The sequence below is a fragment of the Talpa occidentalis genome, unplaced genomic scaffold (assembly GCF_014898055.3).
Source record: "Talpa occidentalis isolate TD23 unplaced genomic scaffold, MPIMG_talOcc4v2.1 talOcc4.8, whole genome shotgun sequence".
NCBI lineage: Eukaryota > Metazoa > Chordata > Mammalia > Eulipotyphla > Talpidae > Talpa > Talpa occidentalis.
In genome coordinates, this window is record NW_023605194.1 from 75,093,280 (window position 1) to 75,104,330 (window position 11,051).

The 11,051-nt window shown below is 47.6% G+C and overlaps 1 protein-coding gene across 1 annotated transcript; it reads right to left on the minus strand.

The window, feature by feature from the left end:
• Positions 1 to 3,595: 3,595 nt before the first annotated feature.
• On the minus strand, positions 3,596 to 10,814 carry LAX1 (lymphocyte transmembrane adaptor 1). Its single transcript, XM_054690145.1, has 5 exons — positions 10,563 to 10,814; positions 7,801 to 7,907; positions 7,291 to 7,401; positions 6,680 to 6,765; positions 3,596 to 4,931 (listed from the first exon to the last, which is right to left on the minus strand). The coding sequence occupies exons 1-5, from the start codon at positions 10,628 to 10,630 to the stop codon at positions 4,068 to 4,070; spliced, it is 1,236 nt and encodes a 411-aa protein (XP_054546120.1). The 5' UTR covers positions 10,631 to 10,814; the 3' UTR covers positions 3,596 to 4,067.
• Positions 10,815 to 11,051: the final 237 nt, after the last annotated feature.

The following is an 11,051-nucleotide window of genomic DNA, read 5'->3' on the forward strand; positions in this document are numbered from 1 at the left end:
CGCAGGGGAGGTGGCCATCCTCTCTCAGCTTGTTTCTCTTTCTCTGGCTAACTCTGACTGGCCACCAAAACTGGACTGACACAGAGCCCTGTGTGGCAGGAGTTCCGCCTCATGACCTCCAAGCTCCACCTCAAAGTACTATCTCTTTGAGGATAAGGTTTCAGCCTATGAATTTTGGGAGAGCACAATTGTTCAGTCTGCGGTACTGACTGGGCACTTGTGAGGCCCCCTCTGATGGTCTGTACCTTACAGATTTATCCCATAGACCCTGGCCTCAGCAGTCCATTCAGGTGGTACCAACAAGATGGCCCCACTCCAGTCACCTTCCCTGTTGACACTCTCACTGTTGCTACACCCCATAATGGGTGGGCTGCTTCATAGCTCTCCTGTCAGCTCTGGAAACACTCTCCTCTTTCTGTTCTCCTGGGGCACCAGGCACTCTGCAAAAGGAAGAGTCATCACCTGGAGGCAGGAGCTGTTGAGGAGAAAAGAACCTCTCTTCCTGATTGACATGTTTCTCAAAAGTGAGCCTTACATGTCTTAGTACTCCACAGAGCAGGAATGTGGTGTGTTGGAGAGAAGTCATGGTTAAACAAGTCCCAATCTCTGTCCTTGGGGGTTGCCTGACCCCTGACATATGGCGGCACTCTGAGCTCACAATGCTGGCTGTTGTACTCAGTTTTGGAGTTTAACCTTCATTCCTGAACAAAATTAAAAAAAAAACCGGACTCAACATTTTTTTGTTATAAGTATGTGCACTGAAACCACATCATCAACAATCAGTGATCAATAAGCTGCCTCTATCTTGTGCTAAGAGCCAGGGTGAATACAAAGGACTAACATGTATTTTCCAGCAGCAAAGTGACTGCTGGTTGACAGGGGAGACTGAATTAACAGAGTAATGCAGACGGCAACCCCCAGAACAATTGCACTGGCGTGTGTTTTGTGCTGCATTCTTTTTGTGGACGGAGCGAAAATGCATTTCTTTAAGTGGGGTGAGCCAGGATGTCTTTACTTCCAGCTTTGTCTGTGCTTTAAAATTATTTTTTATTTTGAAATATTTTACAGAAGAGTTGCAAAGTTAGTATGGGGAGCTCCTGTATACCCTTCATCCAGCTTCCCCCAATGCTAGCATCTGACATAGAGCCACTCTCCTTGTCTGTCTCCTCCAGCCTGTCATAGTTCTGAGTCGTGATTTTAACACTTGAAGAGTTCTAGTCAGATATTTGTAGAATGGTATTTACTTTGATTTTTCTGCTGTTTTCTTATGATTTGGGCGAAGAACACCACAGAGGTGAAGTACCCTTCTCCTTGATCATATAGCAACAGAATGTTACCATTGGGTTAATCTTAATCACATGGTCAAGGGAGTGTTGGAAATTTTTCCACTGTGAGTTTAGTATTTTCCTCTCTTTATATTCTGCATGAGAAAAGACTCACTAAATCCAGGCCATTGAGCCTCCCTGGTGGCGCAAGGGGTTGAGTGAAGCTCTGTGAAGCTGTCTGCAGTCTCTGCTGTGTGAGTTTGATCCCTGGCCAGGGAGCTACCCCCATGGTGCAGCAGACCTCTCCTGACTCGCCCACTGCTCCCCTCAGCAGTGTATTTCAGTCAGTCTGCCTGTTCTGTTCCCCACTCTGTCTCTATGAATCCTCTTATCTCCTACACCTCTGGCCTGTACCCCAGTTCTTATATGCATAAATAAATAAATTAAACAAAAATAAATCCAGGCCATGCCGAAGGGGAGGGAAATTAAGTTCCAGGGAAAGTATCAGATAATTTGTGGACATATGTTAAAACCACCCCAGTAATGAAATATTTGGGGGGAAATTCTTTGAGGCTATGCCTCTATCTTATTTCTCCTTAAAATGTCACCCACTAATAATCAGTAATTATTCTGTGATGTCTTAATGGTGATTTAATCAGCTGCCCCACCCCAGCCTTCTTCCCCATACCCCACCCCATTGCTATTTCTTCTTTTCTACATTTATTACTTGGAATTCGCCTACAAGTAATATTTCTTTCCTCCATTTTATCTGTTAGTGTGAACTCACAAATGCTTATTTTGTTCTTTGAGTTATAAATCTGTATTATATATTTTTAAAATAAATTTTATTTTTACATTCCCCATACAATTGCAACCCCCTTATTTTGACCCCAATCCCTTCCCTCCCCGCCCCCTACCCCCCATAGAGTGTCTCTGGTTCATAGTTTTTTGTTGATTTTCATTTTCACTTTCTTATACTTATTATATTTATTTTTATTGCTCAAATTGTTCTACTTTGCCTTTGGGAATTCTCTCAGCCAACTCCTTTTGGCACACTGTCATCTTTTCTTCCCCTCCTCCACTTTGCTCTCTTCTCTTCTCATCCCTTCCCTTCTCATCCCTTTCTTTTTCAGTCCCTTCCCCACAAGATGGTCAGCTTCATCCTGTGTTTTCCCTATCCTAGCCCTACAACTAGCCATTTCTCCAAGGAGCTCTGCTTTCCTTTATTGGAGAGTGAAAATTAGAAACGAAATCTGAGTGCTAAGTATGTTCATTGCTCATGGGGTGTCACTGCTTCTGGCCCTTTTAGTGGGTAGAGTTAGAAAATATATGTATACTAGCTTACATATATACACACACCTATGTTTATTTCTGTATCTACTCATATTTATATTAAAGTTAACATGAGTTCAGCTGTACCCCAATTCTAATTTAGCAGCACAGATTTCATTATAGCCTTTTCCACTTGTACTTGTCACTTCGTTCTATGACAGTAAGAATTATCTGTAATATGTTTATTTATTTGTTCACCCTTACATTTAAATAGTTTCAGAATTGCTCCCATATACATTTAAAGTAGTTTCAGAATTGCTACCATATATGCCTGTGAGATACCAGTTGACTAACTAGAGCACAATGTTTGTGTGCAGTTCTTTGTGTCTGTATCTTAGAGTTTCAACTAAAAACCTTGCTTCCCAAAGTTACTTAGGTGAGCTTCTTTCTCCCTTACTTCCCTCCATCCCCCACGGGAGGCTATGCCATACAGGAGGCTATGCCATACATCGCTATACGTGAGATCGTTTGTTACAATCTGCATTCCACCATGGGTTTCCCTGTTTTTCAAATTCCCATGCAATAAAAGCCACTCTTTATTCTATACAGTGTGTGTGTGTTGGCAAGTACAGAATCAATATATCTACCACCTCAGTACCTTCCAGAAAAGCTATCACCTCAAAAGTTCCCTCCTCTCCTTTACCCTGCAACCACTGATCTGTTTTCCTTCCTAGAGTTTCATCTTTTCCAAAATATAATATAAATGAGATGATACAATATGTGGGCTTTTAGGTCTAATTTCTTGCACTTAGCAAACTTAACAAGCCTTGTTCATGCAGTTACAGGAACGGAAAGCTGGTTCATTTTCCCTGCAGTGTGTGGCCAGCCCATCTATGGATATGCCATTGTTTATCCGTTCACCTGTCGAAGGACATCGGAGATTTTCGCAATTGTGAATAAAATGCTGTAAGCAGTCAGGTTTTGCTTTTGTGAGAAGACAGGTTTTCAGTTCACTTGAATAAATACCTAATGATGGAATGGCTGGGTTACATAATAAGTGTAAATTTATATAAACTTCCAGTTTTGCAAAGTGGATGTTATGCTTTGCCATCCCATCAGCAAGGAGTGAGAGGTCTTCCTATTCTGCATCTTCACCAGCATTTGATCATCCACATTATTTTAAAACTAGAAACTGCTTTCCTCCTTCATTCACATTTCCCCCTTCCTCTTGACCTCTGCCTGGATTATAAAGTAAATGTGTATACCTGCTTTGTAGCCTGTTGATGTTAGGATAGAGATTGATTTTAGACTACTTCATATGTCCACTGTGCACTACAGCACCCTTCTATCCCCCTCCGTCCCAAGTGGTCCTAAGGCACTTTCAGCAAACAGTTTTTAGGTTGGCAGGAGGGACAACAGCATCCTGCTTGAGAAGAATTCCTTCCCTCTGCTTCTGTGCATCTCTTCACTCCCTACATATCTCAGCCTCTTTTGGCGCAACTGAACAAATCCTGCAAAATAGAAGGTTGGTCAAGGGTCTTCACTAGGCCATTCCATGTGGCTTTCCAGCTGGTGACTGGATGTTGATTCATGAGGAAGGAACCGGGTGTCAGACCCCTCTTTGGCGTCCTTGTCTCCTAACTTGGTGACTGGCAGGTTCTCATAGTCATTAGAACCTTCATTTGACATCTCTTCTCCAAGGTTCCCAGCACTATGGTCTCCCTGCGCAGATGGCTGGCAGTTCACATGATCTCCTAAAGCCAGGGACTCACCCTGTTGTGTTACAAGTTGGGCATGGGTCTCTGGAATATCTGTCCGGCCTGCTACAGGCTCAGTGTTTGAGAATGTCACTTCCTCCGCCTGCTGCTGGCTTCCATGAGGATCTGCTGGTGGGACATTCTCATAATCTCTGCGCTGCTGGAAAGTGACCCAGGGCTGCTGCTCCTGGATGACTCCAAGATCCACCCCTGCTATGTTGACGTAGTCGTTTGAGTTCTGAGAAGAGCCTTCCCCATCACTGAGTGGGTCACTGTACCCAATTTCCAGACACCAAAGACCAGTGTGGTCAAGGCCATTCTCACAGTCCCAGTCTCTTTCCTCAGTAAACTCCAGCTCCTGGGCACTTGGGAGGACAGAGAGGCTTTCAGGGGCGCTTCCAGTAGAAGCCAGAGACTCAGCAAGCTCTTCTGCTGTGGGGACATTGACATAATCTCTCGAGTCCTCTGAAGAACTGCTCGAGCAGTCTCTGGAAGCTCTGACGTTGATGTTGTGTGCTGAGGGACAGAGGTTGCCACACATCTGGGGCTCTGTGGTACTGTCATAGATGCCCACTGCATGTTCCATTGTAGGAGCCTGGGTTCCGTGCAGCTGGAGGCCACTGTCCACTGGGGAGGCCTACAAACCAGAAGAGGAAGCCAGTGATGGGATGGAAACATATGTAAGGACAGAGCCTTTGTTCTTTCACGCCAATATAATTCCTTCACTCAGGTCTCAACCTTGGCGAAAGGCTCTGAACGGGGAATCGCAAACTGCAAGGCTTTAGCTGCTAAGTAGATATAACTGAAATGGACTGAGTTTAAGGAAAGAAACAGTGATGATATATGACAACTGGTTTTGGCCACAAAGTGGATATTCAGTGTAGGAGTCAGGGCAAGTATTATAAACTCCAAGAGGCCACCCGCTCCGAGCATGTTGAGAGGCAACACATTGTAGTATAGGGGAAAAGGCAGAAGCTTAGGCACACACTGAAGCTGCAAATCCCAGATCACTACTGAGTTTGGACAAGTTCCCTAATCTCTCTGCTTCAGTTTCTTAACTTACAAAATGGGGATAATCATAACATCTACGGCATGATGTTTTCATGAGGAGCAAATGGATTGCTATGTATCAAGTGTGTAGAATAGCGCCTGGCTCAGAGAAAACATTAAAAAACACTAGCTGTGATTATTAAAGGGGCAGCTGACATGTAGACTCGGGGCCATTTAGGGATGCTGGTCCAATGTTTCCAGAACTTTTGAATTTTTAAGAAAAGCTACACATCTGAACTTTCATTTGAAATCTTTTAGAGTTTCATATGTTGGCAATGGTTTAAACTGTTCTTCAAACACTAAGGGGCCCAAGACAAACATATTTGTGGGTTTAAGTCAGTTTGGGATCTCGGCTCTAAATGCCAGATCCCTCAGGGCCAAGGAAGTCCTGAAACCGCTTTGGCAAGGAAGCTTCCTCTTCCCCGCCCTTCATCCTTCTTTCAGACTTCCTGCCCTGGGAAGTCTCAGAGGCCAGAGCAGAGCCCGGGGATGGGGCATCTGGGGGAGGGGGAGGCAAAGGTGGCTACATGGAGGTGGCTGCACCACAGGGGAGCCCAAGCCTCTGGGTCACCAAGGTCGTCTACCCCAGCCCCCAGCTGCCCAGGGCGGCTTGTGCTTGAGAGGACCACACAGCCCCAGGACTGATTCCTTCACAGCACATGGGAACTGATTGTGGAAATAAGCACCCCAAGCTCCAACAGTGTCCCTCTACCACCCCTGGTGCTCCTGCTCCACACCCTGTGGGACTCCTGCTAGGGGGCTGCCTTCAGAAGCGGGTCATAAGACACATGGGTGGGTGGTTGCCATGAGTGGTATCACTCCCTGGCAACCTCAGCGGATGTCCCGGGTGATCAGACTCTTTCTGTACCAGTTCCACACTGAACGCCTTGTCACTGTTTCTGCCACCAGGGATGATTGAAACAAATCGACACAGGCCCCAGAAGTAATTCCCAAAGTGGGAGTTACAGCATTGTCGGGATATTTGTGTCCCCTCCCAGGTGATCGCTTCGGTGGGGGCGATCAATCCTCATTTGGATAAGATCATGTTTGTTGAAACTATCATTTCAGTTCTAACTTCAGGTCCTTGGACACATGTGCCCTGGTGCCTTTCTTAAAGTCCCAAGTGCTTGCTCTTCTCTTTCTGGATTTTCCTCCTTGGGGAATTCAGGAGGACCTGAGCTTAGTCTCCCCAATTTATTAATAGGATGCAGAGCAAATGCCACAGGACAATTTGTGGTAAAACTAACTCTGAGGCCCAGCTCTTTTTCATCTCAGTTCATCTGCCAGAGGCATGTCCTTTCTCCCAAGGGGTCCGACATTCCACATCACTCTTACCACACCCTCAGAGGGGGGACTGTTGGCGCTTCTGGATAGGAGGCTCGCGGTACTGAAAATACGGACACTCCTTGGTGGGCGTCTCCCTGGAAGGACAGAAGACAAGTGCTGCAGCTGGTTGGCTAGTGTGTGCTTCAGTCCCAAACCTCCTACCTTGTGGTGGGGTGGGTATGTGGCAAATGGTATTTGCATCAGAGCTACAGGATGATGCGCTGAGATCTGGCCCCCCTCAGCCTCTGTGGCGCCCTAGACACTAGCACAGGGTTTGGAGAGGCAGGAAGGAGGTTCCTGGGGAGAAGTCTCCCAGCCTGCAATGATGGCACCCGTGTTCTCCTTCTGCATGTCTCCCCCATCCTTAGACACTCCCATCTTTCCCTCTGCTACCTTAACATCAAGAAAAAACAAAACCCCAAACCTTGACGGCCCCCTGCACCCTTTTAAAAGCTCTCTACACCTCCCACCGGATTTCTGTCTTGCAATCAATCTGTCCCATCTTCCGAGCTTGCCTAAGGCCTGAGAGCTTAGAGAAAGTACTTCCAAGTGGTGCAAGGTGCACTCTGGGGAAGAATTTCCGTTGGTCTGTACTCCATGGATCAGAACGGACAACTTACTCAGCTCTTCCTGCCTCCGGGGCAAGTGGTCATAGATATTTTTGGCTCGTTGTCTGGGTCGAGGCAGACTCAGCAAGGGCAAGACTGTGACTCGGAGGTAAGGAACTTGCCCTGCAAGGCGAGGAGACAGGTGAGGGTCACCACACAGCTACTGCAGAGAATGTGGGCCCTCTTGGGGGCTGAGATGGTTCCCGAAACTATTCCTCACCCTCACATGTATCACAAATACATTTCAGACTTTACCTCTTCCACATGAGGTAAATGGATGGGGAGGAGCAGAAAGGGGAAACGGCTCAGGGGCCACCGGGGCAGTCACCTCCAAAATGGAACCCCAACTAGCATGGAGCCCATTGGAGCCAAAGCTCAGGATCTGGAGCAAGGCGGTGACTGGTGTGCTGGATCTGTACAGGGCGCGCCCGGGTGCAAGAGTTTAGAGAATACACTGGGCTGTGATATCAGGCCACATATTGGTCCTAGCATGTCTCCATGTTGGGCAGGTGAGGGACTCACGCTTCTTCCATTTATTCCAGTTCCACAGGATACAGAAAATTGTGATGAGCAGGAGGATGACGAGGAATCCCGCAAACACAGAAGAGATGCTGCTCCAGTCTGTATATCTAGGAGGAAAGTCAAGTGCCATGACCCATGGGAGGCTGGAGAAGACGCTTCCTTCCGGCTTCCAGAGGGAAAGCAGAGGTGGGTGAGCTGTGTGATGGAAGCAGTCACTGAATGGTGACCCAGGGTGGAGGGGAGTGACCCCAGGAAGGACCCTTTTGCACGCCTATGGGAAGCTAGGGGTTGACATGTGAAACTTACTTAGTCTTACAACAATCCAGTCTCTCATGATGACCCCGGAACTTGAGATGGAGACTCAGAAAGTAACATGGCAAATTGCACACAGTGGGGAGGAGCGGAGACAAAACGTGAATCGGGGTCTGTGTGGGTCCCAAGACTGTCCTCTTTCAGCTGCACCACACTGTCCGCCAAGCTTGCAAATTCAAGTCCATCTTCCCAGCTCCCCCCTTGTCCCTGCTCCTGCATTTCCTGTCTTATGTGGAGGAGATGATCACCCAATTTACAGTTCGGAAGTGACTCTGGATAGTCCAGAGTGTGCACTGGCACTATTAACTCGTGGAGCTGGTCTGCAGCCACACTTCCAGTGTGTGGCACTTAACGAGGCAAATGCACGTGGAGCTCTGTGCCACTTGTGGCTCCTGGCACGGCTGGCCTTACTGCTGATGTAACAGAAAGCAGGCCATGAGGTGACAGCAGGAATCACGAGTAGACTTGCTACCCCCAAATATTAGAAAGCAGGTCCTCTAGGGAAGGTTTTCTCCCGAGATCCAGCCTTGTTTACCCAACTTATACTGGACATTTCCCCTCGCCTGCCTAAGAGAAATCTCAAAACAAATCTGTCCCAAGCAGAACTCCTGTTCTCCCCGCACAGGCCTGCTCTTCCTCCGGCGTTTTCCATTATGGAGTAGCTCAGTCAAAAGCTTTCGCGTCATCCTTGACTGCTCTTTCTTTCATGCCCCATTTCTAGCCAACCAGCAGATTCTGTCTGTTCAAACCTAGACACCTGTCCCTAATGCAGTCATCTCTTGCTCTCCCCACTGCTGCCACCCTGGTGCAGGCCACTGTGTACTCCACGCAGACCTCGGGGCTTACCCTCCCGGCCCCAACATACTAATGTCATGCATGTCAGCATCTCTGCACAGTAAATCAGATTATGTCCCTCTATTTGTGACCACCATGATTTCCTCTCCCCACTCAGCGAGGGCTTCACAGCACCTTATGGTCTGGTCTCTGCCCACCTTCTGACCTCATTTCCTACCACTTTCCCTCGCTCTGCCTGCCAGCCTCCATGCTGTTTCTCGCTGTGCAAAGCACAGCCTTGTCAAGCCTGCGCTACCTCTCCCAGCTGTCTGCCTGGCTCAGATTCTCATTTCATTTGGGTTTCTTCTGAAATGTCACTTTTCCAGACAGTTCCTTTCTGACTACACCCTGTTACTCTCACCCTGTTACTGACTACTCCTTGTTACTCCCTTACTCTGCTCATAGCGCTTAGGACTGCTGGACGTTATTCTACCTGTTTGTTCATTGACCTGTTTATATTTGACTGCCCCACTTGACTTTAAACTCCACAAGGTTATGAGCTGTCTGTCCTGTTCACTGGTGCCTGGAGCAGTGCCTGGTGCTGAGTAGGTGACTGATGGGGATTTGTTCAATGAATGAGTGGATTAATAAGTGAGTACACTGGGGCCTCCCCAGTGGCGCAGCGATTGAGCGCTGGGTTGTGAAGTTGCCTGGAGTCTCTGCAGCGCCGGTTCGATCCCCGGCTGCTCCCCGGTCCCAGAGGAGGGTCCCACGTGGTGCGCAGACCTCTCCTGCCGCCCGCTGCTCCCCTCAGCAGTGTACTTCGGTCCTTCTGCCTGCTCTGCTCCCCGCTCTGGCTCTGGTGAATTCTCTCACCCTCCCGTGCTTCTGACTGTACCCAGTACTTGTATAAATAAATAAAAATAAATCTTTAAAAAAAATAAATGAGTACATGTGGAAATAGTTTTTTTTGGGGGACTTCAAGATTCTGACAACTTTATGAATTCATTCCTCATCAATGTTCCTGTCTGCCTGTAGGTGACATGTGTTTATCACAGTAATACAAACATTTATTTTCCTAAACTGTAGTGGTTTTAAACTTTTCATCATTGAGCTGTACTATTAGCTGAGATCTAGATCTAGATCCCAAAGTTTCAGCCGCTGATGGACTTTTTTGTCTTTTGTTAGTATGATATTGAAAGTTCTAGCAGTAAAATTTATACCCACTATTAGTTCTGTGAGATTTTGTGCCTTAAAGACTTATCTTGATCACATCCACAATGACATTTTTCATTCATAGCAAATTTCTAGGACCTAAAAATACATCTTTAAAAAAGTGGATCTTTTGTTTCCAACATGGTGGGACCTAGTTTTCTTTTGAGGAGTGGTTGTTGTGACCTGAGAGAGGAACTATTGAGAACGGCCACCAGGGCCCAAGGTGCGAGGACTCTCCAGGCCAGGCAGCTGACTCTAAGGAGTTCCTGGGTTGTGTCCACAAACAACTCCCTTTTCTCCTCAATGGCTTCCTTCCTAGCAGTCTTGAGAACTCCTTGGAGCCTGGAGTTTGGTGGTTTGAGTGAGGAGTGGCAGCCTGGCTGGGGCAGGAATCCAGCAGGGCAAGCAGGGGGCCCTTTGTCTAACCAGGGGAGGGTGGATCTCGCCACCCAGCCACTCACCTCTTCGTGCTGTTGTCTGCTCCTGAGGTCTCCCCTCTCCCTGCCGATGGTGTTCCGGTGGGCGTCATTGCCGTGGCCACCAATGCCGTGGCCACCACTGAGATGCTCTCTGGCTTCAATCAGCTTCTCCTTCAATGTCTTCTCTTAATCGTAACCGGCCAGTCAGCATGTCTGCCACTTTTCCTGGCTTTCCTTAAGTTGTTTACTCCCAGGAGAAAAGGCAAAATTGGTTTGTGTTTTACCTAAAATCCCGAGAGGCACAACCAAAATTTTTTTTTTCACCTTTCTTTTCTCCAACAAACTCCCTACCTCATGTCTACCCCTGCAATATCTGTCTGGGTTGATCCAAAATACAAATTGGTTCTACCTGGCTGTGGCCCATGCAGGGGTTGAGAGCTCACCCAGGCACGGTGCTCCCAGGTGAGGTTGCCCAGGCAGCTGGCGTGGTGTCTGCCTCTCCTGGAAGTGCAGGGACACAGAGGGGGAGCC